Source organism: Nicotiana tabacum, chromosome 6, assembly GCF_000715075.1.
Source record: "Nicotiana tabacum cultivar K326 chromosome 6, ASM71507v2, whole genome shotgun sequence".
NCBI classification, from domain to species: Eukaryota; Viridiplantae; Streptophyta; class Magnoliopsida; order Solanales; family Solanaceae; genus Nicotiana; species Nicotiana tabacum.
The window spans coordinates 32,871,132-32,897,845 of NC_134085.1; the positions used below are offsets into that span (position 1 = coordinate 32,871,132).

General features: G+C 38.8%; 1 protein-coding gene across 1 annotated transcript; it reads left to right on the plus strand.

The window, feature by feature from the left end:
- Positions 1 to 15,684: 15,684 nt before the first annotated feature.
- LOC107767902 (uncharacterized) lies at positions 15,685 to 16,238 on the plus strand. The gene is made up of 2 exons (XM_075255269.1): positions 15,685 to 15,841; positions 16,045 to 16,238. Exons 1-2 carry the CDS (start codon positions 15,685 to 15,687, stop codon positions 16,236 to 16,238), a joined length of 351 nt encoding a protein of 116 aa, XP_075111370.1.
- The last annotated feature ends 10,476 nt before the right edge of the window (positions 16,239 to 26,714 follow it).

Genomic DNA, 26,714 nt, shown 5'->3' on the forward strand with positions numbered 1-26,714 from the left:
TCAAATTAAATCCTAAATGCAATTACAACATATTTTTGTATTTTTCATTACTAAATAAAATAAACAGGCACAGACAATATTCACATAGTAACAGAAAATGCCACTAAAATCCACAAAAATCGCAAATAATGGAAAAATTATTTTGTTTTGAAATTTTTGGGAGTAATTCGTATAGGGCAAAAATCACGTGCTCACAAATATTATTAGTAATTTTTATTAATTTTAATACATAAGCCAGGGAAGTGATGGAAAAATGCACGGGGAACTAGAAATAAGGTATGAACTTTCCCATTGATAACCATAGGAAATATGCAAATTCTGAAAAAAAAGCATGAACTTTCCCACCGATATCAGTGGGAAATATGCAAGTTCTGTAACTAAAGTGACAAACTTTCCCACGGAATCAGTGACAATTCCGTGGGAAATCTGGAAATTATTTTTGTGCACAATGCTGCTTTTTATACTGTACCACCTGCTAAACAAAAAATACAACCACCAACAACCTAAATACAATTAAACATTCACACACAAAAATCACCATCTTCCAATCTATTTCATTAAATAACAACCAACCAAAACTGAAAATACTAGAAACCAATAATGCAACTAAACATTCAAATAAGAAATTTAGCATTCAATCTTATCCAATTGATACATAATATCCAACATCATAGTCCCACCCAAAATCAGATTAATAAAAGAAACTACTCCTTAGTCTTATTAGAGCGTGATGGAGAACGTGGTAAAGAAAATGCACCAGATGCTAAGAGGTAATTTAGCTGGGCCTTGAGGCTTTAAACGTCACCAGTGACACGTGTAAATGCAGCATCCCTCCGCCTATCTTCTTCCTCTCTTCACTTTGCCTCCTCCTCTCGCACAACCCTTTCCTGTGCATACAACTCAGCGATCTCTGCTATTTTTTTATTCAATAGCTCAAACTCATCCCGATTGATCGAGGACATTAAGGAAGAAGAGCCACCAGATCCAAAAGACCGACGACTAGAACTAAACTCTGATCCAAGGCCGTATACTCTTCCCTTATGTACGCCACCAGCCGCCTTAATCCACAAGTCCATATAATTCTCCTGAGATGGTTGGATTGGCTTTCCTTGACCATCAGTTGGTTGGCTTTGAATGAACTCCTCCAGGGATTGTTTGAAAGTATTCTGCAAAAAAGTTACAACTATTATATGAACAAATTTAATTAGTGAAAAGTATTAAAAAGTAACTTAAAATCTTACATAGGTTGTTTCGGCTCGTGGCTCGATCCAAGTTGTCTTTGTTCCATCCTTTAGCTTCTTTATATGTGTATTACTTGTAATAGAAAATACTTTCTTACTTATTCACTGGGTAAATTTGTGGGAATTGTCTTATATAAATTTAATTTTTTTGGTGAAATAATTTTTAAGCTCCCGATTTTTTGGTGAAATATTTTTTAAGCCCGCTGGTTTTCGAAATTTGAGCTTCCCACTGTATCAGTGGGAATATTAAAATAATTTTTATCTTAGGTTCCCACTGTTTCACTGGGTAGATTTTAATAATATTATTTTTAATGACATTCCCATTAATTTGGTGGGAAACAAATTACGCGCTTTTTTGCGCCAACTAATTCCCACCTATAGTTTGTGGGAACGTTTTTTTTTTTTAAAAAAGGTAAAAGAAATCTTTTTCATTTTCGATTGAATTTTTTTATATTTTTGTGGGAACTGCTACTGATAATATATTTGTGGGAAATTTCCCTGAGAAATTTGCATTTTTCTAGTAGTGCGTAAAACAGGAATGTTTTTTTATCTTTCTCTTGATTTGTTAAGATGAACAAATAAAAATAAAAATATATTTTTAGTAAAGTGACTTTGTACTTTGTACAATAAAAAGCACAAAGTCAATTTGGACCAGTTCAATATCGAACAAAAATGAGTAATTTGAACGGTCAAATGATAGGGGGAATAGTAGAAAGAGGAGCCTTTTTTATATGTGTTGGCACTCGGCCAAACTTGTAGGAGGTCAAAAGTATTTATATTTTTACAAAAATATTGTCTGACATTTGAGGTTGCATGTGCTAAGCACCAGCCCAACAATATGCAGCTAGACTTTAGGAATACTCTAAGGAAGAATGAACTGAATGAGGAACGATTTGCGCATACAAAACGTCAAGTTTCAGTGAGGTTCAGTCGTTCAGACTGATCGAGTACTGGATAAGTTTAAAGTATACGTAAAAATATTGATACCACATCATCTAACATTCAAGGTTCACAATATAGAACTAAAAGAATCTTCTGTTGTACAAAAAGAGAAGCTCAAACAGTAGCTATTGAACTCTACTAATTTGTACTTATAAACTGCACTTACTAAATACGTAATAAAGGTTCACTACTTATTCTAAGGGATATGAGCTATCAAGTTTAATTTTAACTATTCACAAACCAGATCATGTTGCAAACCAGAAGCATTACAAAGTTGAATATGGCCAAGGGATAAGCCGTTAACACTCTTTTCTCCTTTAGTTCTCTCTCAAAACCATTACCGATATTTTTCAGACAATACACACCAATAGTAATAATGTTGCCTTCATTCTCCATCCGCGATAAACTGAAATAATGTATTTCATATATATGGTAGTAGCATAATGTGTTTATCATTTTTCCACTTATTTTGCATGTCAAAGAGTGTACCAAGAGCCAAAATAGGTAAATGATAACAAAATTTTCGCTTCTAATCCTAAATGAGTAAATTCACTATCTTGTGCATTGGTATTTGATTATGCTTTCATATACACTAGAAGAGCTTAAATAAGCAATTGTACTGCCTACTTCAGGAAACAACAATATAAATACTAATTATGCAGCTCAAGAAAGATTCTGGCAGAAGTGAAATGTTCCTTCTTGCATTTTATTTTCATTGTTTCAAAATATATACCATAGGACAGTCGGAACATGAGAGAGGAGCAACTACAAAACTGAAACACCTGGAAGTCAAAAGCTAAAAGATCAAATAAGACGTCCTCATATTCATGAATAAAGAGCAAAATTGCCGCATCTTTTCGCTCTTTAGAATATTGAAACTCAACCAAAATAAATAAAAGACTAAGGGTGTGTTTGGTATAACGGAAAATGTTTTCCGTGGAAAATGTTTACTAAGAAAATATTTTTTTTTGGAAAACAAGTAGTAATCTTATTCATTTTTCAGTGTTTAGTACGCAAATTAAGGAAAATAACTTCTCAAGAGTATTAATAAACAATTTAGATATAATAACATGAAGCCATAAACTTTCAAACCAACAACCTTCCGAACCCACAAATTTCATAAACTTTCAAACCGCAGAATTTCGAACACATAAACTTTATAATTTCTAAACCCGTAAACTTCCAAACACATAAACCTCCGAACTCATAACTTTGGAACTTGTAAAATTTTGAACCTTTAAACCGATAAATAAAAAAACTAAAACTGAAAAATATATTTAAAAAATATTTTTTTTCGGGAGGGTGGGGGTGGGGTGGGGTGGAGGGGATAGTAGGGTGGGTGGTAACGAAAAAACTGAAATTTGAGAATTGCAAAAAAAAAAGGTAAAAAAAATAATTTTTTTTGCGGGAGGGGGTGGGGTGGGTGGTAACGGAAAAACTGAATTTTTTTTTTTAAAAAACCTTTTTTTGGAGAGAGGGGGTGGGGTGGGTTGGTGAGGATGAGGAAGGTTGAGAAGGAGTTTTGAAATCTTGATAAGGAAAATATTTTCCTCCAATTGGGGAAAAATGAGCTCATAAAAAAATATTTTCCAAAATATTTCAGCCAATCAAACATAAGAAAATTGAGTTCCAAAATGGATCATGAAAGTTTGAGCGCTACTAACTGCCTGTGATTTTAGAGAATCTTTAAACACATACTTTTAACCTCTAAACTCTGTTTGCGCTACAAATTTTAATAGACTCTATTATACTGAATTTTTCGTGAATAACAAAAAACAGATGAATGGAGTAATCCTATTATGACAATCTACTATCGACTCACGTTTTTTATTTTGATAATTCTAATTCCTACTTTGAGTGGAGCTTCTCTATAATAAGTTGTGGATAACATCCCCTCTATTGGATATCAATAATCTTCCCATGTAAAAACACAATAATGGATGTTCATTTATTTTTCTCTTGCATAAAAAATAATAGGTTATGTCTTCACTTCTTGCTAAATTTAATACAAAGTATAGTTGTAGATTTATAATATTGTTTACCTTGAAAATGGTAATAACAATTAGATTTGATTTTGTGGTTCTAAAAATATGTAATCTACTTTTATAATAGTTGTTAGGCAATAGATGCTAAGTGAAAGATTAGAAAATAGGATAATAGCTTGTAGATAGTGTAATAATCAAACCGAATAACTAGAAATCGGGGCTTCGATCTTGTGTATACGGGGCCTCAAGGTCGAGCCGGATGCCCGGCTAAGGGCAGTCGATGGAGTATTAACAATTATGATAAATTTGATGGCGGCTCCTTATGACTAATAATGAGCAATAAATGAAAAACAATTAATGAATTGTAACAAATATGAGCAAGACAATAAATGTAAGCAATATGATCAAACAGAGAGTATGTTTGAGTTAGAGAGAAGAGAATGTTCTTGTATTGGATGTAGTGTGTAATATCCTCTTACAAAATGACAAGGATCCCCTTTATATATGAGGGGGAATCCCAACATAGTACAAGTGCATATATTACAAAGATATGGGGCTGGTACAACCATTTAATGTCATGATACGGATTTGAACTAGCCTAATAGACTTTGTCAGCTTTAGTCACGTCCTTGGGAACCTCACATCGATCCACCGTAGTCGCTGGTTTACACTGCCTCGAGGCCAATCATTGTTTACACTGCCTGGTTGGTGGTGCACCGCTGGTGCCAGGCGAGCCAACCTCGGGACATTTTGTTTCGAGGGGGACTTTCTGTCAGAAAAACCTCCCAATGTTCAGGGTCATTGGGAGTATGCCTCGAAGTTTGTTTCTTTAATAGGTGAGGGGCACCTTGAGTCAGTGAGGAAAGATTGTGGATGGGGGAAAAAGGTAGTACTACGGGTACCTTCCTCAAAAGAGAGCATCATGGATCATGTTGAGGGTTTTTTGAATGTATACACGTACCCCTTTACGCTGGGCCCCCTTGATAAGGTTGTGCTCGACTTTTGTCAAAAGTATCGGGTTACCTTGGCACAGGTTCATCCGTTATTTTGGAGGATAATATTGATGATGAGATTCTTTGCGGAGGAAGCAGGGCTTGAGTTCACCTTTAGTCATCTCATCAGGTTGTACCGGCCTTTTCACCACCGAGGCCTGCTAACCCTACGATGCCGATCCACTAGGCCCTTCGTTGTCGATGATGAAGAAGATGGGGATCGAGGATGGATGAGCCGATTCGTCCGAGTACGGACTATTGACATTATCCCCGTGGAGTTTCTTCCATTTCCTGAGGAATGGAATTTTACATGTAAGTAGTACACTTGTGCCTTTGTTGTTTTGCTTATGGCGGAGGCGGGATCCATAAATGCGCCTTTCTTTCCCTTTCTGCAACAATTCCATGGATGCCATACGAGGTCCCCGACCTGATGGATTGGGCTTGGAAGTTGGCGACCCACTCGACTTACGATGAACATAAGTGGAGAGCCTTGTGTAACGGTAGATAGGAGGCAAAACACCACAGTACGTGCTATGCGATTTGCTCCTTTTTTGAAAGGCACTCTCTTTTTATGTGTACTAGCTCCATCATCGTAGGTATTGGGGAGTTCTTTGAGGTGAGATCGTGCCCTCTCGGAGAGGGAGACGAATCGTTAGCTTCGGGACTGAGGAATAATAATAATAAGCAAAAAGGACCTTCGCAGGGCGATGGTGCTTATAGCAAGACGAGCCCAGCCTGGAGGCTCAGAGAGGATGTATCAGCCGAGCCTGTAGCGCCCGAGATCTATGGCTTTAGAAAGATGGTCCCTCCTCCGCGGTGATCTTCTTTTCTCTTCGAAGGTACCTTGAGGAATGAGGGTTCTCTACCGCCGACTTCTTCTCCCGTCGAAGGTACTTCGAGGGATGTTCGAAGCCAAGGGCCGCATATATCGAGCGACCGTATCCCAATCGGGAGCAGTTCTACTGGGGTCGATGGAGCCAGATTAGTAGATGCACGCTTGACATTTGAGGAAGCTCAGTGGCTATACTCTGTGGTGAGTTTCGGCCGATCGTATTGGTTTTATAGTTTTTTGCAATTTTTACTCTCTTATCGAGTTTCTCTTTCATAGGCTTTTAACAAGCTCAAGTCTGAGCTGCTTCATCGTGAGGCCAGGCTGTAAAAAGCCGTGAATGGGGAGAAATCCTTCAGGCTTTTTTGTGATGAAAGGGAAGACGAGTTGGTACACTTGCGGTATGAGGCGAGTCGAAGCTTGAACTACGAAAGCTACCTCGAGGAGCATGCAATTTTTGTTCCAAGGGAGTGCGTGTTTCTTCTTCTATCTTCTGAGGCTAATGTTTTGTTTACTTCAGTTGCAGAAAAAGACAGAGGACCTGGAACGCCTTTGGAGCGAAGTTGGTCAAGCCAAGTGCGAGTGCAATGATCTAAAGGCTCGGGTTGACGCCCAGGTTGCGGCTAAGAAGGATGCTTTGACCAAGGCTTTCGCCCTTGAAGTACAACTTCGCAATGCTCGTGAGAACAGCTCGGTCCGAACGAACGCAATTACAAGGCTCGAGTCTGAGCTTCTGAAGATGAAGGCCGAAGTTGTGGATGCCCAGGCTGATGCCGAAGCGATCTAAACTAAGGGTGATAAGAAAGTGGCCGTCTATTTGCAAGACGCTGCCGACGCTTGAGCTGAGCTGAGAGGGGCTCTCGACCGGGAGAGTAGGAGCAAAGAGCATGTTAGTTATAAATCTCGGGGGGAAACCCTCGAGGAGATCCATTCCAGGGGCTTCGATCTCTCGGAAGAGATAAAGCAGGCAAAAGCGGACGAATATGATGCTAAGTTCCTTCTGCCCAATGCCGAAGATAGCGAGAAAGGGTCCGACGGGACATAGTCCCGGAGGGGGATGTAGATTAGGCCTTTCTTTTATGATTTTGTGTATAGTGCCTTTTAAAGAACATTGTAAATGGAGCTTTGTATTTTTTTCACACATACGTATAAAAGGAAGCCTTGCGGTTTCATTTTTCGTGCACTTACCTTTGCTTCGATGTTTGTAAGTCATTACCCTGGGGCTCATGGGGCTGGCCCGTAGGCTCATATGTGTTTGGTTGGTACGACCTATTAGCATAAGCCGGTGTTTGAGCTCTTATGCTTTTGCTCTTAGGCATATTCAATTAACTATTTTGGGTTCAGTCTCCGAGTCGGGTTTCGACTTGAGCTCATTGACCCTTAAGTTTTTGAATTTAAAGCAGGCCCTTAGGCTTTTACGCGTTAGGTCGGTACGACCTTTTATATGGGCTGGCGGCAGTGGCTTTTACGCATTGGGTTGGTACGATCCTTTATATGGGCTGGTGACAGTGGCTCTTACGCATTGGGTCAGTACGGCCTCTAATATAGGCTTTATTTTTCCCTCGTTAAGGACTTTTTGAAATTTTGTTTGCCTTACTGTTTGACGGTTCGATAAAAACCTCGATTGTGAGTCGTTATGTGGCAATGAACGAGCAGCTCGGGAGGTTTTGCTCGGTAGCTGAGTGTTTCGAAGCCTATAGTTTGGAGCTGACATGGTCGAAGCTCTTTTGCCTATGTCGAGGGTAGCCTGTTTAACCGGTTCTTTTCGGAGTACTTTCGAAGTAATTGAAGGCTTGTGATTTTATAGCGACGGTCAGGCGTTCCCGAGTCACGTTAGTTTGGCCGAAGCCTTATAACCGTAGTCATTTATTTTGGCCATAGCCTTTTAGTTCCCGAATGAAGTAGTTTTGGCATCTATATTGAGGGTATGCCTTTTAGGGGTCTTACAAGTTCGAATATATAGCCTTAACTTTTAGATCGGGGTAATGCCTTTTTGTATGGTCTTATAATTTTTACATGCATTGCTTGAGGTCTTACAGTTTTGGTTATTTGGTACAAGTATGGTTCATTCCTTGCCTGAGGTCTTACAGTTTTGGTTACTTGGCGCAAGTATGGTTCATGCCTTGCTTGAGGTCTTACAATTTTGGTTACTTGGCGCAAATATGGTTCATGCCTTGCTTGAGGTCTTACAGTTTTTGGTGTTGCCTTATAAAGGTCTTACGAGGTCGAGGTAACCCGTATGAGGTCTTATGGCCTCGGCAGTCCCCGAGACATTGAAAGTTTTCTTGGCTCTGGAGCCATTTTTGTAGACTTGACGTTGCCTCATTGAGGGCTTATGAGTTTGAAGCTTTTGACCCGGGGCTCATACGGTTTCGAGTTTTTGACGCCAGTCCCCGAGTGTTTGGCACGTTTTTGGCTCTGGAGCCATTTTTGTAAAAAATACTGAACTCTTTTGAAACGTGAAATGCTTTGATGGAGGGGAAAGTATTATTTGATTACTTAGTACAAGTATACACGTTTTTGCTGCCAAGGGCTCGGTTATTCTATATGGACACGGTTCGTTCGACCGTTTGGCCCGGTACATCATTTTCCTATCAAGACCCCATTTAGCACATCTTGTCTTCTCCGTGGAGGTGACCCTCCGGGGGGATGCCCCCCTGTATTCGAGGTTGATTGAAGAGGAGCCTTGAATACTTGTTAAGTCTTCCTTAGGTAGCATATGGATGTTGCCTCATTAAAAAACCTTGCTGGTAAAACCCTTCTTGGGATAAAAACCCAGTTCGAAGAAAAAGAGTGCAACGTATGCTTTTGGAACTTAAGGCATTCAAGCTGTATGGTGCTTCGATTGTTCTGATCGGGCATCTGCATAAAGGTTAGTGTAAAATGTAAATAAAAAGGGAGATGGTTATACCTTAGTGGCGATGGAGCTTTGAGCCTCGGTAGGACTTCAATATTTGCTCTGAGGACACGACACGATCCTTTGTTTGTTTTATTCGGGTATAGCCGAGAATGTGTCTCGTGATTGCTATTTCACTGTTTGTTTGTCTTGTGGTTCCTTCGACATCGAAGGCATCGATACCGGTGCTATGTCGTGTACCGCGAACATCTCCCTCGTTGCATGTTGTTCCCCGTACACGATTTTTATTTCATCCTTCGTCGAAAACTTCATCATTTGGTGAAGGGTTGATGGTACTGCTCTCATGCAGTGTATCCATGGCCTTCCGAGCAAGGCGTTGTACCTCACGTCTCCTTCGATGACATGGAATTTGGAATTTTGGATAGTGCCGGCCACGTTGACTGGGAGGGTGATTTCCCCTTTCGTTGTTTCGCTCGCCATGTTGAACCCGTTGAGGACTCGAGAGGCGGGCACGATTTGGTCAAGCAGTCCGAGCTGCTCCACCACCCTCGACCTGATAATATTGGCCGAGCTACCTGGATCCACAAATACATGTTTAATTTGAAATGTATTCACAAGTAAAGAGATTACCAATGCATCGTTGTGAGGCTGAGACAAGGTCTTGATGTCCTCGTCGCTAAAGGTGAGAGCGTCCTCAAGTATGTATACTCGAGTTCGCTTTTCCCTGGTGATGGATATTTTTTTCTCCTGACCATGGGTTCTTGTGGATCACAGATGCCTCCTAAGATCATGTGGATAACATGTTGTGGCTTATCTGTTTCATTCTTCTTGGTCGCCTCTCTTTCCCGGAATTAATTTTTGTCTCGGTCACTAAGGAATTCTCGGAGGTGACCTTTGCTGAGTAGTCGGGCTACTTCTTTTTGGAGTTGTCGGCAATCCTCGGTCTTGTGACCGTGTGTGCCATGAAATTCACACACTAAGTTATGGTTCCTTTGCGAAGGATCTGATTGCATAGGCCTTGGCCACCTGGTATCTCTAATTTTACTGATGGCGAATACGATATCTGAAATGTCGACATTGAAGTTGTATTCCGACAAGTGGGGTGCCTTCGTTGGCCCTGTGTGCCTATCGAATCCAGCTCTACTAATGAGTCCCCGAGGATTCTGTCCTCGATCCATCCTTCGGTCATTGCTGGGTATGTTGCGCCTCGGGGCATTTCTTCTATCTTCAGTGTATGGTTGGTATCTTTCTTTGTTTGGTTTGGCTTCTTTGCCGGAAGCCTGCTAGGATATACTGAGCCCGAGGGGACTCCTAGTTGGTCGTATTCGACCCTGATCTTTGATTGGTATCGGTTGTAGATGTCCGGCCAAGTCACGGTGGGATATTCGACTAATTCTGCTTCAGCTGCTTCGAAGCTACTGAGCTTCGCTCGTTCAAACCTTGAGTGAAGGCCTGCACTGCCCAGTCGTCGGAGACCCGCGGTAGTTCCATTCGTTCCCTTTGAAAGTGAGATACGAACTCTTGCAACATCTCGTTCTCCCTTTGCTTGATTTTGAAGACGTCAGATTTCCTTGTAGATACCTTGATGGCACTAGCATGTGCCTTTATGAAGGAATCTGCCAGCATGGCACATGAGTCTATCGAGTTTTGGGCTAGGTTGTGATACCACATCATCGCCCCTTTTGAGAGTGTCTCCCCAAACTTTTTTAGTAGGACGGATTCGATCTCATTGTCCTTTAGGTCGTTGCCCTTCACTGCACAAGTGTAAGCAATGACGTGCTCGTTGGGGTCCGAGGTTCCGTTATATTTTGGAAGGTCGGGCATTCTGAACTTCTTCGGGATGGGCTTTGGAGCAGCATCTGACAGGAATGGCTTTTTCACGAATTTCTTCGAATCAACACCCTTTAGGATCGAGGGTACACCCGGGATCTGATCGACCCTCGAGTTGTAGGTCTCCACCTTTTTATCGTTGGCTTCTATCATTTTTTCGCCCGATTGGATCCTCTTTGTGAGGTCCTCGAGCATCTTCATAATAGCATGGTTGACTGCTAACCCCATTGTTACTCGATCTTTCCAGTACCTGTTCGGATCGAGGAGCTGTTTCCGGTGCTGCTGTGCTTAGAGTTTTTTGGTGGCTTTGCAGTTGAGCAATTGCCTGCTGTTGTGCCTGTAACATTTCAAAAATAACGTGAAGGCTAACCTCTTGTTCTTCCCATGCTGGGGTTTTCTAGGCTTCTTATTGGTCTCCTTGTCGTATTCTCCTGTTAGTGTGGGAGCTTATATCGACGTGTTGGGCATCGCGCGAGACCACATCCATGGGGATTGGCTTTGGCGCGTCCTCAGGGTTTAGTGGTGGTGCGCCAATACCTGGAACAGCCACACCATTCTCTCTATGGTCCTCAAGACCGTTATTTTCATATGCACTCACTGAGTTAGACATTTCGACCTAAAATGAAGATTCTTGGACAAGAAAAAGCGTTAAAGTTAACTTGCATTATGTAGTAAACCAACAAGAAAATAATAACTATTATTTTTAGCCCCACGGTAGGCGCCAAACTGTTTACCTTGAAAATGTAATAACAATTAGATTTGATTTTGTGGTTCTAAAAATATGTGATCTATTTTTATGCTAGTTGTTAGGCAATAAATGCTAAGTGAAAGATTAGAAAATAGGATAATAGCTTGTAGATAGTGTAATAATCAAACCGAATGGATGGAAATCGGGGCCTCAAGGTCGAGTCGGATACCCGGCTAAGGGCAGTCGATGGAGGATTAACAGTTATGATAAATTTGATGGTGGCTCTTTATGACTAATAATGAGCAATAAATGAAGAACAATTAATGAAATGTAGCAAATATGAGCAAGACAATAAATGTAAGTAATAGGATCAAACAGAGAGTATGTTTGAGTTAGAGAGCAGAGAATGTTCTTGTATTGGATGTAGTTTGTAATATCCTCTTACAAAATGACAAGGATCCCCTTTATATATGAGGGGGAATCCAAACATAGTACAAGTGCATTTATTACAAAGATATGGGACTGGTACAACCATTTAATGCCATGATACGGGTTTGAACTAGCCTAATAGACTTTGTCAGCTCTAGTCACGTGCCTTGGGAACCTCACATCGATTCACCGTAGCCGCTGGTTTACACTGCCTAGAGGCCGATCATTGTTTACACTGCCTCGAGGTCGATCATTGAGAACCATTAGAGGTCGAAACCCCGAGCTGAGCTTCGAGCCTTCTGGGGGCAGTCTCTACGAGGCGCCTTAATGATTAAAATTGGACCACTGATTTTTACCGTATACAAATATACAATAAAAGACCCTTTCAGCATGCATCAAAATACTAACAAAGAATGGAATGCTAATGAGTGATTATAGCCAAAATTCAATGCCACATAAATTATTCTTCACATAACAAAGATAGCAAATTCAATAAGGATCCAACCTTACAAATTACCTTATCCTTATATAATAAAGAAAAAGGAAAAAGAGCATAGATTCAACAGAACCTTTTAAATTTTTGTTTGCAATGGCAGGGTTGAGGGTTCGGTGGATCTAACACCTCGCCTGAAGCTTCTTTCAGAAATAGAGATAAAAAGATAGGGCAACACTGGATTTTCTAAGTTGTTTTTGAAAAAGATCAATACCGCACAACTCAAAGTTCATCACCAAAATTGTGGAAAGTACCAAAAAACCTGTTCTCAATGAGCTCAAATTGAAAATAAATTATATATTATTTTTGTAGTTACCACAAAGTTAGACAAACAGTAGCAATACTACGATAAAGATACGCAAGGAAAAAATAAAAATGGAATATTTCAACCATATATTGATATTTAGCTTAAAGTATATATATTTATATGTATATCACCTCATGTTTACTCGTGTTTCGTGGATTTCGGATGTAAAATATATTGATTTATATTCATTCATGGTGCTTTAATATGTAGAAACCATCCAGAGGCAATAGGGGGCGAAAGGTGCGAGATTAGAACCAAAATGGAGAAAAAATGGAAAATGTTGAATTCCAGCGCCACAGGTAGCGCCCCACGCCACCTGTGGCACCGTTTATAGAATGTACAATTTGCCAGCACCAGGGCCAGCGCCACATGCTTCCCTGGACACTGGTGACAGGAATTTCTCCAACTTTTTTCGGGACAAGGTTATTTCGGCCCTAGACCTATCCAATATGTATAAAAGCAAGACTAAGCCTATTTTGAGAGGGAGACACCACTTTGAAGAGAGAATACACATGAGAACATTTGGGAGCGAGGATATCTCAATTTTCTTCATATTTTCTTAGTATTTTCAATTATCCAACACTTATAAATTTGTTTGATAATATCAGAAGTGGCTAAAACCCGTAGTTCTGGGGTTGTGATTTAGCCATGAATATTGTTGTTCAACGTTGGTTTAACCTTAATTACAATTTACCCATATATGGTTGTTTATTCAATTCTGTGATTAATTGCTTAATTGTCTGGCCAATAGTTAAGTTCTATTTACTATCTATGCTATGCTAGGGAAAGCCATATTTAGATTAGAGAAGAACTGAAGAGCACACGATCTTAACTAGGGAGGGGGGATTTATGATTAGGATAGAAATATACCTAGTCACCGTGCTTAATTAAATATCGTAATCTTAATGCATTCTTAATAGATTGATTTCATAGGAATATAGAGGTTAATCTATTTTGAATAGGAGAGTAGTACTTCGGGAGAAGGCTACGAGAACAATTATATGATTAATTAGAAACCATGAGTGAATTGTATGAAAGGGAGAGTTAACTAGAACACAATAGTATTGGTAAATCGATCACAACCCTGGAATATTCATCTCTACTGAATACACAATAACCATTTTGCTATTTGATAATTTAGTTACCAATTAGAATTATTGTTTAGTATAATCATACTTTTGAACTCGGATTGGCTTGACTGAATAACAATCTTGGTGAATTTAGTAAGAAGTTAATACAAGTCTCTATGGGTTCGACACTCGACTTATCATTTTATTTCTTGTACGACCACGTATACTTGCGTGTGCGTTTGGGAGCAACAAGTTTTTGGAGCCGTTGTCGGAGACTTGAATATTGACTACTTTCTAGTTTTAGCTATAATTGTTTATTTCATCAAGTCTAACCTTACTCGATTGTTGCTCTAATTTCACGAACTTTGATTGAATGCGAAGGGTCAGAAGCCAAGATAGACTTCAAGGCTTTGACCCCGAACCTGAGAGAACATTTCACAGGAGGTTAAGGGAAGCAAGGGACACAAATAATCTTCAGGCACTTGTTCAATTTCCTGTGAACATGGCAGAGGAGCAACATATGGCTGTTCAGGAGGTGGCGATGCCTAGCATTGCTAATGTCACCTCCAACATTGTGAAGTCCAAAATCACTGGGCATTTTAAGCTGAAACAGAGCATGATCCAGCTACTACATGCAAATGGGCAGTTTATGGGTACTCCACAGGAGGATCCACAATAGCACATCAAAACTTCTTGGAGATTAGTGATACTTATATCACTAACGGAGTCACTCCAGACTATGTGAGGCTCACACTGTTCCCATTCTCTTTGTTGGGGGAAGCAAAGCAATGGATAAAGGCAGAACCAACTAATTCTATTACATCATGGAATGATCTGGCAAGGAAATATTTGGCAAGGTTCTTCCCTTCAGGCAAAACTGCAAAGATCAGACGTGAGATAGCCGCCTTCAAATAGAAAGTGGGGGATTCTTTATACTCAGCTTAGGAGAGGTTCAAGGGGCTGCTCAGAGACTGTCCTCATCACAATCAGACAAATGAAGTGTTAGCTCATACTTTTATAGAAGGGCTACATCCTGAGACAAACATTGTGGTAGATGCTGCAGTTGGAGGTCAAGTGTTGGAGTAAAGATTCGATGAGATATATACATTATTGAACAAATTCTCCAAAACCAATCCTGATTGGCAAGGAGAGATGGGCAGACACACAGTGCAAAAATGTGCAGGGGTTCTGGAGTTAGATGTCGTCTATGCATTATCAGCGCAGATTTCCGCATTGACCAACCAAGTCAATCAAATGACCTTGGTTATTAACAAGAAACAAGCACATCAAGTGCATCAAGTTTAATTGTTTTGTGAAGTATGTGGAGAGTGTCATATGAGCAATCTATGCCAGCAAATCCAGAGTCTGTATATTTTGTGGGTAATACAAATAGGGGCCAGACAAACCAATATGGGAACACTTACAATCCTAATTGGAGGAACCACCCAAACTTCTCTTGGTGTGGAAATCAAGGTGCTCAAAATTAGTACAAGCCACAAGCACCTCAACAACAATATAGACCACCTCAGGCTAAACAATATGCAAACTCGACGAGTCACCTTGAGGAGATGATGAAGAAATTAATGGTTTACCAGCAGGCCCAAGCAACAACGATGAGAAATTTGGAGCGACAAATAGGACAACTTAACAGTGCCTAAAATACTTGACCAGTTGGAGCTCTTCCTAGTGATACTAAGCCTAATCCTAAAGCTCAAGTCAATGCGGTTACCTTGAGAAATGGAAGAGTATTAGAAGAAGTTCCAAAGAAAAAGAAGTATACGGCTAGTCCTGAAGTAGAATTGGTTCCCAAGCCAGTTGAGGAGAATGGGAAAGAAATCAAAGGATAAGAGCTAATAATTGTGACAAGGCCACCACCTCCATTTCTACAAAGACTGTAGAAGAAAAAAGATGATGCTAAGTACAAGAAATTCTTAGATATTTTGAGCCAAGTGCGTGCGAATTTCTCTCTGGTGGAAATTTTGCTGGAAGTGCCTAAGTATGCAAGTTATCTCAGAAATATTATGGTAGACAAGATAAGAAATACAGAGTTTGAAACAATTGCACTTAATGAAGAGTGCAGTGCTAGAGTTCAGAGTAAACTTCCTCCTAAGTTGAAGGATCCTAGGAGTTTCACAATTCCTCTATCTCTTGGAAAACAAGAAGTTGGTAGAGCCTTGTGTAATTTAGGGGCTAGTATAAATTTTATGCCATCATCTTTGTTCAAGAAACTTCGATTGGGGTGTGCTTAGACCCAATACAATCACTTTACAGTTAGCAAATATGTCACTTGTTATGCCAAAAGGAATTATTGAGGATGTGTTAGTTCGAGGTGAGAAAGTTTATTCTTCTTGCTGATTTTGTTGTTCTTGATTATGAGGTAGATGAGGAAATGCCCATTATTATTGGGGGACCATTCTTAGCTACTGGTGGAACAATTATTGATGTAAGGGAATGGAAATTTAAGATGAGAGTTGGCGATGAGGAAATCACTTTTAATGTGTACAAGGCACTTAAGCTCCCTAAGTATTATGATGAATTGTGCATTATTACTGTGGTAGAAGTGAAGGGGATATAGCAGAGTCCTTATGTGAGTTGTAATAATACAGATAGGACAACTAAGGTAGAGGATGTGGTATTGTAAGATGAGTGTGTAAAGATGATTGAGAAAAGAGTCAGGGATCACTACTAGAAATTCGGTAATTAGCGACCACAAAAACCGACCAACGTTGGTCAGTTTTGGAAAATTACCGACCAAAACGCATCCAAACACGCTTGGTCTCTACTTTGGTGGTCGTTTTAGTATACCGACCAAGGTTGGTCGCTAATTACCGATCAAGGTTGGTCGCAAAGGTAAAAGGACCAACTGTACAATTTAAAGCACATACCGACCAACTTTGGTCGGTAACATATTTTAATAATTTAATTTTAGCGACCAAAGTTATTTGGTGCATTTAAATTACGTTATTTTATTAATTATTAAAATTTAAAAATTAGCGACCAAAGTTGGTCGGTAAAATAAAATATATTTTTTTTAAAAAAATTAAAATTTAACCATACCGACAAAAGTTGGTCGGTAAAGTTGAAATATGGGTAATCCTTGTTCATTAACCGACCAACTTTGGTCGGTAATTTTTAATTTTTATTTTTTTTAAACTTAAGCGGCCAACCTTGGTCGCTAATCAGTTGAAAATTATTTTTTTAATTAGAAACTGACCAACTTTGATCGGTTTTCTGGGTTTTAGTTTTGGCATAAAATGCCTATTTTGGCAGTTACGCCACCTGCCAGCATACCAAAATTCCTAAATAACAACACCACCAACACCATAACAACAGCACACCAACAACAACAACAACAACAACAATAACAACAACAACAACACAATTCAATAAATACATTAAAACTAACAAATTAAAGTTCAATAGAACTAAAAAATTTAAACCAAGTTAAAAGTTATTACAACTAGTTCAAAACCGGTTCTATTTGTCTAGTTCAAAGTATATAAAAGTCAAAGAGTATTTTTCACAACATCATCATCACCGTCTGATGAACTTTCATCTAAAAGACGGTGTCGAGAAGGGTCTTGTGGAGGACGGGAAGAACGACCACGGGGAGGATGAGAGGAACGATCACGGGGAGGATGGGAGGAACGATCACGTGCAAGTCGAGCCTCTAGAGATGACTCACGAGACCGGGGCAACGTAAAAGCTCCAGTAGATTGGAGAGTTTTGATCTGAGCTTGCATGCCAAGGAATTGAGCATCTCCAACCCTTTCTCTTTCCTTGGCCACTTCTAGCTCGGATGTGAGCTTTGTCACAATCTCCCACATAGCAGAGAGGTTCTCCCTATTAAGTTTCTTGCCTTGCAAGAAAGTATCTATTCCTTGCATTCCACACTTATAGCGATGAAATTTCTTATTAGGAAGCCCGTATACCTTCTTCCATTTTGGACCGCCAACAGACTCTATCCATATTCTTTCAGCATCCTCGTCCGAAGGTTGGGTTGGCTCACCCCGACTCATTAGGTGGCTGAGTGCGGATGAATTCCTCCACGTTAGTTTGGTAGTGACCCTATATGAAAATTTACATTGAATTAGTATTTCAAAATTTATATAATAGTAAATTAAAATACTTAAAGAAAAGTGAAAGCTTACATATACAGTCGAGGCCTGGTACTCGACCCACATTTCGTGATCTGTCTCTTTCTTCTTCTTTACAATATATGTCCCCTTGAATAGCTCATCATGGTTCATTAGACGCCCCAACTTCTTTTCCTGAAAATAAATTAATTTAGTTAATAAATAGAATAGATATACTTTGAAAATTAAAATAATTTAAGCAATTACGTACCAATCTTCTTTTTATTGTCCCTAGGCTGATCGCATCTCCAGTGTGCAAGGAGACTACCTTCTCAGATGCACGAGCTTTCTTTCCTTTTTCGCCTTCTCTAAGAACTTTGCGATAAGCCATTGCCTTTGCAAATTATCCCATAAATTTTGAAGTAACCAGTCAGGCTTCTTGTTCTTCTTTCTAGCTTCGGAGAAAGTATGCGACAATCGCTTGCGAGCTTTGTGATGATAATTTGCAACCACTTTCGCACTATAGCGGTGTTCCCATACACACTTACTCTGTATTTCAAAAGTTAAATATTATATGGAAATATCATAAATATAAATTATTAAACTGCTTAAAGAACATTTATACCTTAAATTAATTGAAAATTTGCTCCTTCAGCGAGAATGGGAAATCAGTCCAAGTCGCATAAGGGCCATCATAATGCTTTCTGATGGCTTTGGTGATTATCCTCGTAGTCTTATTACTTGGGATGAACCTACAATTTAACAATAAAAACATATTAATATCTTAGTAAAAACTTTACAAAACAATAAACACAAAAATAACAAATAACTCTTACCCATCACCCTTAGGGACTATGATAATCCTACCGTATTGATCATAATGAACCTCCTCGTCATCATCAACATCATCATCTGAAGCATGTATATCAAAGGCATGTGTGGATGGTGTAGGGGGTCAGAGCTACTACCTCGCAGGTGAAGGCCTGAAATAGATAGAGTCGCTGATGAAGATGGCTGTGATCCCTGTAACTGCGACATAGCTGGATGGACCCCAAGTGACTGTGATACTGATGGCTGTGACCCGAGTGGCTGTGATCCATGTTGTTGTGACATGGATGGATGCGATCCATACGATGCAGATGGCTGTGATCCACGTGGTTGTGAGGCAACTAGACTGTATGTCGGACGTATAGTCCTAAGGCCCTGTGATGAAAGACCTGGTGTATGCATGAAGGTGTAGTGCTCGTAATGCTATGCCAGCTCAGTATAGACGTGGGGTGGAGGATAAGACATAGGCATAGGCATAGGCATCTCTGAAGAGGGTGGAAAATATGGAGTATTATTTTCTACCCTCCTCTTTCCCTTCCTAGCCTTTTCTCGACCCCGAGAACCAGTAGGGTCATTGTTACCTTGACCCTTTCCTGCCATCTGTATAATATAATACATATTTAGATTGAAACATATAAGAAACTAGCTACAAAACGAGGGTTATTCAAAAAACCAACTTTTTAAAGCTCATCGACGTATTGTTCCTCGTCCGAGAATTCTTCGTCCTCACTTGTTTGAGCTTCATCAGTTGATTCTTCGTCCTCATTTTCTATAATTGTTACTTAATTTATATCAACTTCTTCCAATATGTGTTCAGGATGTTCCAAATCATTTTCTAGCTGATCGTTCACTATATGGTGAACACTGGAGATATTGTTTTGATATGCAACATCTAACATATTCTCGACTTCCACCCTACCTACAAGCTTAGTTTTTATTACAACCCACCAATCGGACTTATTCCGCCGCAATGGATAAGGAGCATAATACACTTGCCTAACATTATGTGCAATTATGAAAGGATCATAGCGATCATACTCCCTCGTATGATTAACCTCAATTATGTTGTATTGGTTGTGTACTCTTGTACCTCTTATTGGATTTGAGTCAAACCACTTGCATCTAAAGAGTATCAATTTCTTATATGGCCAACCTGTATATTCTAGTTCTATTATTTCTTTGAGCACACCATAATAATCAACATCTCCAACTTGGTTGCCATCACCACCTTGAACCCACACCCTGCAGTTGTTGCTATTTTTATTTTTAGAGCAACCCTCTGTATGGAACTTATGACCATTCACTACGTACTTAGACATTGTTATGACCTGAAACCCAGGTCCCCAAGATATATCTATCAAAAATTGATTTACATCATTATTTGGATCATTTACCTACATAGTGTTAAAAAAATTCATAAGTTAGCATAACTTACAAACATTATTTACCTACATAGTGTTAGAACATTATCAGGATAAACTTACAAATTGTTTGACCCACGTATCAAATCTCGTATATACAACATCATGGACAAATTGACCCACGAAGTGACTGTGACACATCAAATATTTTTAGTAGTTGCATCGAGATGTAATCACAGTAAATTTTATATTTTGATAACTAATAAATCAATACTTGAGAAATGGTACAACTTCAGGACAATTTAGCAACACATGAAGTGTAGCTGACTTGTACTTCCTATCACTCAAACTTCTCTTTATAACATCCTTAGAACATCGGCCTGGATGAACAAAAATGAGCAGTTTCCTTTGCAAGATAAGCTTCGCATATATATCCTTCATTCTTATTCCTCTGCTTAACAAATTGTTTGCATTTGTCAATTGTCCTACATAATGTCATGTTAGCCAAGAACATTCAAATAAAACAGAAAATTACATCAAACTTATAATATTACCTCTCAAAGGGATACATCCATCTGCATTGAACAGACCCTCCAAGTCATGCCTCTTGTACAAGGTGGATTGGAAGGTGTTCCATCACATAAAAAAAACCACATGGAAATATCTTTTCCATCTTACTAGAAGTTACATGAATGTTCTGATCCATCTGGAGTAGGTTTTCTTCCCTTAATGTGGTAGAACACAAGTCTTTGAAAAACTAATCTTTGTGATGGGTTTCCAGATTCTTTTAGGCAAACCACAAAATGCAATAGGCACTAAGGTCTCCATGAAAACATGACAGTCATGACTTTTCAAATGGCTCAATTTCCCTACCTCCATATCAACTTTTTTTCCAAGATTCGACGCATAACCCTCAGGCATCTTCAATTTCGTAACCCAATCACAAATTTGCCGTCTTTCCTCCAAAGTGAGTGCGTAAATTGATTTGGGCTTGAATATATTACAATTTTTTGTTGTCTGCAAGTATAATTCAGGCCGCCTGCAATATTCTTGTAAGTCCATTCCAGCTTTCGGGTTATCCTTTGTCTTACCTTTACATCCATCACCATGTTGAACAAATTATCAAAATAATTCTTCTCAATATGCATGACATCAAGGTTGTGAGGGAAAAGATTATCCTTCTAATAAGGTAGCTCCCAAAATATACTCTATTTCGTCCAATTATGAGTAACACCGTATTCGTGGAATCTATAAGGTGGAGCTTCAGTAACTTTACTGATGCTCTAGACCCTCTCCCAAATTTCCTCACCTGAAAGTATCGGAGGTGGAGAATCATATTCCATTTTATTATTTTTGAATGCACTTTTCATCCTTCTAAACTCATGATCACGAGGCAAGAATTGACGATGACAATCAAACCGTGATTGCTTTCGGCCATGTTTCAAAGTGAACGCTTTACTATTTTCCATGCAGTAAGGACAAGCTAGCTTCCCAGCAGTCATCCACCCAGACAACATTCCATATGCAGGAAAATCGTTAATACTCCACATTAAATTAGCACACAAATTGAAATTCTGCTTGGTTGATATGTCATATGTTTCAACACCACCATACCATAATTGTTTTATCTCAACAATCAAAGGTTGCAAATATACACCAATCAAAATTTTCGGATTACGTGGACCGGGGATAATACAATTTAAGAATATATATGGACTAGCCATGTACAACTCGGGTGGTAGATTATAAGGTATAAGAAAGATAAGCCAACATGAATATGGTGTCGCAGATACAAAAAAAGGCATGAAGCCATCCGTCCACAGACCTAACCGAATGTATCTTGGTTCACTAGCAAAATCTGGATATGTCCTATCAAATTGTTTCCAAGCTTCTCCATCTGAAAGATGACACATAACACCAGGTGGTGTTCTATTTTCAAAGTGCCATGTCATATGACGAGCAGAACTCATCGACGCATATAACCTCTTTAACCTAGGTATAAGAGGTAAATAATGCATCGCCTTGACATCGACCATATTCCCGCTGGAAAGCCTCTTGAAACGAGGCTTTTCGCAAAATTTACAACTGTCTAAAGTTGTATCATCTTTATAATATAACATGCAACCATCTTCACAACAATCAATTCTCATTTACGAAAGTCCTATCTTAGAAACAAATCTCTTTGCCTTATAGAAATCACCAGGTAAGTTGATATTAGGGTCAAGTAGTTCACTCATAAGGTCAATGAAAGAGTCCATGGCTGCTTGAGAAATATTCCAATCAGATTTTATACTTAGTAATCTAACTGCAATAGATAGCTCAAAGTGCGAACTTCCTTCATGTAGTGGATGACTAGCTTCCTCTAACTATTCATAAAAATATTTTGCGTCATCATTAGGAGTTTGTTCAACATTTTCATTGGGCTCACCCCTGAGGTACATCCCAAAAGCATCCGTAACCATATCATGAATTCTGGAATCACGATTTGTATTCTCCAACGACCGACTACTTTCACCAACAACCATGTTATGAAATATCCCACGGCTACCATCGATCTCTCGATAATTAGTCCATACAAAGCAATTCTCTATAAACCCCTTCCTATAAAGATGAAGCTTAACTTCCGTCGATTTTTCAAACTTCATACAGTCGCACCTAACACAAGGGCACCTAATTACTCCTTCACTTTGGTATGGTGGAAGTGACATTGCATGTATAATAATGTCATCGACCCCTTCTACAAAATCCACCCGCAATCCCCGCTGATTAGGATAATTCCTATTGTACATCCAAGTACGATGTTCCATATATACAAATAAAACAAGAATAAATTAACTTAGTAAATTCATATCATAATCTTTTTTTAGTTAATTCATATCTTAAAAGTTCCAATTCTTATCCTAAAAGTTCAAGTCATATCCTAAAATTTTAATTTATAAACTAAAAGTTCAATTCATAAACTAAAAGTTCAATTCATATCCAAAAAGTTCAATTCATATCCTAAAAGTTCAATTCATAACCTAAAATTTCAATTTATAAACTAAAAGTTCAATTCATAAACTAAAACTTCAACTACAAATCCTAAAATTTTAATTTATAAACTAAAAATCCAATTTAATATCCAAAAGTTCCAATTCATAAACTAAAAGTTCAACTACAAATCCTAAAAGTTCAATTCATATCCTAAAATTTCAATTTATAAACTAAAAGTTCAATTTATAAACTAAAAGTCCAATTCATATCCTAAAAGTTCAATTCATATCCTAAAATTTTAATTTATAAACTAAAAGTTCAATTCATATCCAAAAAGTTCAATTCATAAACTAAAAATTCAATTCATATCGAAAAGGTCCAATTCATATCGAAAATGTCCAATTCATAAACTAAAAGTTCAACTACAAATCCTAAAAGTTCAATTCATATCCTAAAATTTTAATTTATAAACTAAAAGTTCAATTTAAAAACTAAAAGTCCAATTCATATCCTAAAAGTTCAACTCATATCCTAAAAGTTCAATTCATATCCTAAAGTTTTAATTCATAAAATAAAAGTTCAATTCATAAACTAAAAGTTCAATTCATATCCAAAAAGTTCAATTCATAAACAAAAAATTCAATTCATATCGAAAAGGTCCAATTCATAAACTAAAAGTTCAACTATAAATCCTAAACCCTAGATTCTAACTAAACTATTCAAGACTATACAAAGTATAATTCAAATCTAACTAAACTATTGTCATGACCCTAAAATCGACCCGGTCGTGATGGCGCCTATCGTGAAACTAGGCCAACCGACACAACTCTCGAATTAACTATTTAATCAATAACAATCATTTTTAAGCCTTTAATTAATAAGATATCTCATAATGTAAGTCTAAATGAACAGTGCGGAATAAATACACAAGCCCGACATCGGGGTGTCACAAGTCACGAGCATCTACTAAGGTCCGAAAATATACTAAAAACAATCTAAGGGATACAAGAGGGAGAAAAGCAGGGCTGCGGACGTCGGGCAGCTACCTTGCTAACTCCAATGACTCTGCCACTGAGCAATCAACCGGGTTCAGAAATACCTGAATCTGCACACATGGTGCAGGGAGTAATGTGAGTACGCCAACTCAGTAAGTAATAAAAATAAATGAAAGCTGAGCAGTAAGAAAACACGTAAACCACGTCAAAACGCTACAACAAATGCAGGACATTTCCAACACAGTACATAAATCATTTACTTTGTAAAATCATGCTCAGTTTCGGTAAAATCTTTTAAAACGACTTTCAATAATTTCAAACGAGTGATAAAACAGTGAGTAAAAATGGTAGAAACGTGAACAGCCCCTTGGGCTACCTCACAATCACTTGTAATAAGCCCCTCGGGCATAACATAAATCAAGAACCGCCCCTCGGGCAAAACATGGATCCAGAATAGCCCCTCGGGCTACATCATATCACTCACACTGGGTACCCCCGCTCACTGGGGGTGTACAGACTCCGGGAGGGGCTCCTTATAGCCTAAGCGCAATAATAAGCTATCTCGTGGCATAATCAAACAGGCTCTCGGCCTCATATCAAGTCACCTCATAGCGTAACAAATCAGACCCTCGGCCTCATAATCATGAATCAGTAAAACATTGTTGCGACGCGCAACCCAATCCCACAGTATCCTCATAACACAGGCCTCAGCCTCACTCAGTCAGAAATCTATCAAGCCACTCGGGCAACAGTAAAACATGATGCTCAGCCCAAAATATCATTTAAAATATCAAAAACAGAGTAAATATAGCCGAGTTATGAAAACCGTAGAATACAGCATGACTGAGTACAAATATGAAGTCAAAACAGTGAGGAATAGTAATAAAAATCTCCTAAGGGTCCAAAATAGTTAGCACGAAGCCCAAATATGGCATTCAGCCCAAAACATGGCAATAATTTCCAAAACACAATGATATTAAATAGTTTTCAATCAAATACGCGACTTAATAGTCATACGGGACGGACTAAGTCACAATCCCCAACGGTGCACGATCTCACTCTCGTCATCTAGCTTGTGCGTCACCTCAGTGTAGCACAACGATGTGAAATCCGGGGTTTCATACCCTCAGGACAAACATTTATAATCATTACTTATCTCAATCCGGTCCAAACTCTAGCCTGCGTTGCCTTTGCCTCTCGGCTTGGTCTCCAAATGCTCTAAATCTAACCAAATACTGATTTATACCATCAAAATATGCTATACCATAAAAAATTCCGAAATTGGCCAAACACGACCCCAGGCCCACGTATCGGAATCCGATAAAAACCATATCAATAGAATCCTTATCCTCTCACGAGTCTATACATACCAAAATCATGAAAATTCGATATCAAATGCACATTCAATCCTCAAAAGAATTCTCAAACTTTTCTTCCATTTCCCCCCAGTTTCTACTCTAATTTCTCAAATTAAATGATGAAATTCAAGACTAAATCATGAAATTAAACCAAATATGAGTGAAGAATACTTATCCTAATTGCTCCACTGAAAATCTGCTCAAATTTCACCTTCTCCCGAGCTCTCTAATGGTTTTTGTGATATTGGACTTAAACCCTCGATTTTCAAATAAAATCTAACTGCCTAGACATTTTCTTTATTACGAACGCGGCAGCACCCTCGCGTTCGCGAAGCACAAAGCTTCACTGACCAAAATTCTCTCATTCGCAAACGCGAGGGCCCACCCGTGAACGCTATGCACACACATCTCGACCCTACACGAACGCAGAATACCAGTCACGAATACGTAGGCTTAATTGCCTGAACTCCACATGACCGTAGACTTTACGTGAATGTGAGGCCTAGGTCGCGAACGCGTAGCCTCAAACTCATACACCTTCGCGAACGCGGGACCTACATCGCGAATGGGAAGAACAACTTGACTTCCCCTCTCATTAACCCTTCGCGAACGCTCGATCCCTCTTGCGAACGCAAAGAAGGATTTCTCTACAACAAAATACCAGAAAATCTGCCAAGTCCAAAAATTGATCTGTTAACCACCCGAAACACACCCTAGGCCCTTAGGACCTCAACCAAACATGCCAACATAATCCATATCATCATTCAAACTTATTCCAACCTTCGGAACGCTCAAAACAATATCAAAACCTCAAATCACCCGCGGATTCAAGCCTAAGAATTTTAAAACTTCCAAATTTCGCTATTGATCAAAAAGTCTATCAAACCTCGTCCGAATAACCTTAAATTTTGCACACACGTCAAAAATGACACAATGGACCTACTACAATTTTTGAAATTCCATTCCGAATCTTATATCAAAATCTTACCTATCAACCAAAAAATTCCAAAATTCTAATTTCGCCAATTCAAGCCTAAATCTACTCAGAACCTCCAAAATACATTCATGTTTACCGTGAAAATGGTAATAACAATTAAATTTATTGATGGAACTTTAAAAATACGTGATCTATTTTATGCTAGTTGTTAAGGCAGTTGATGCTAGTTATGTGAAGATAAAAGATGAAATGTGAGCTAAAATGGAATTATAATTGAACCGAGGGGTTAGCTATTCTGGCCTCGGACTAACCGATGAGGGGCCTCAAGATCGATGCCTGGACTCAGGCTCGAGCTATCGGGGATAATTGGGAGAGGGCTAACAGCTAGAATATAATTGAAGGAGGCTCTTTGTGGCCCATAACAAGAAATAAATGAAGAACAAGTATGAAAGTAATAAGCAATAACAATAATGTCGAGAGAATATGTTAGAGAGAAAAGAAAGAGTTCTTGTATATTTCATGT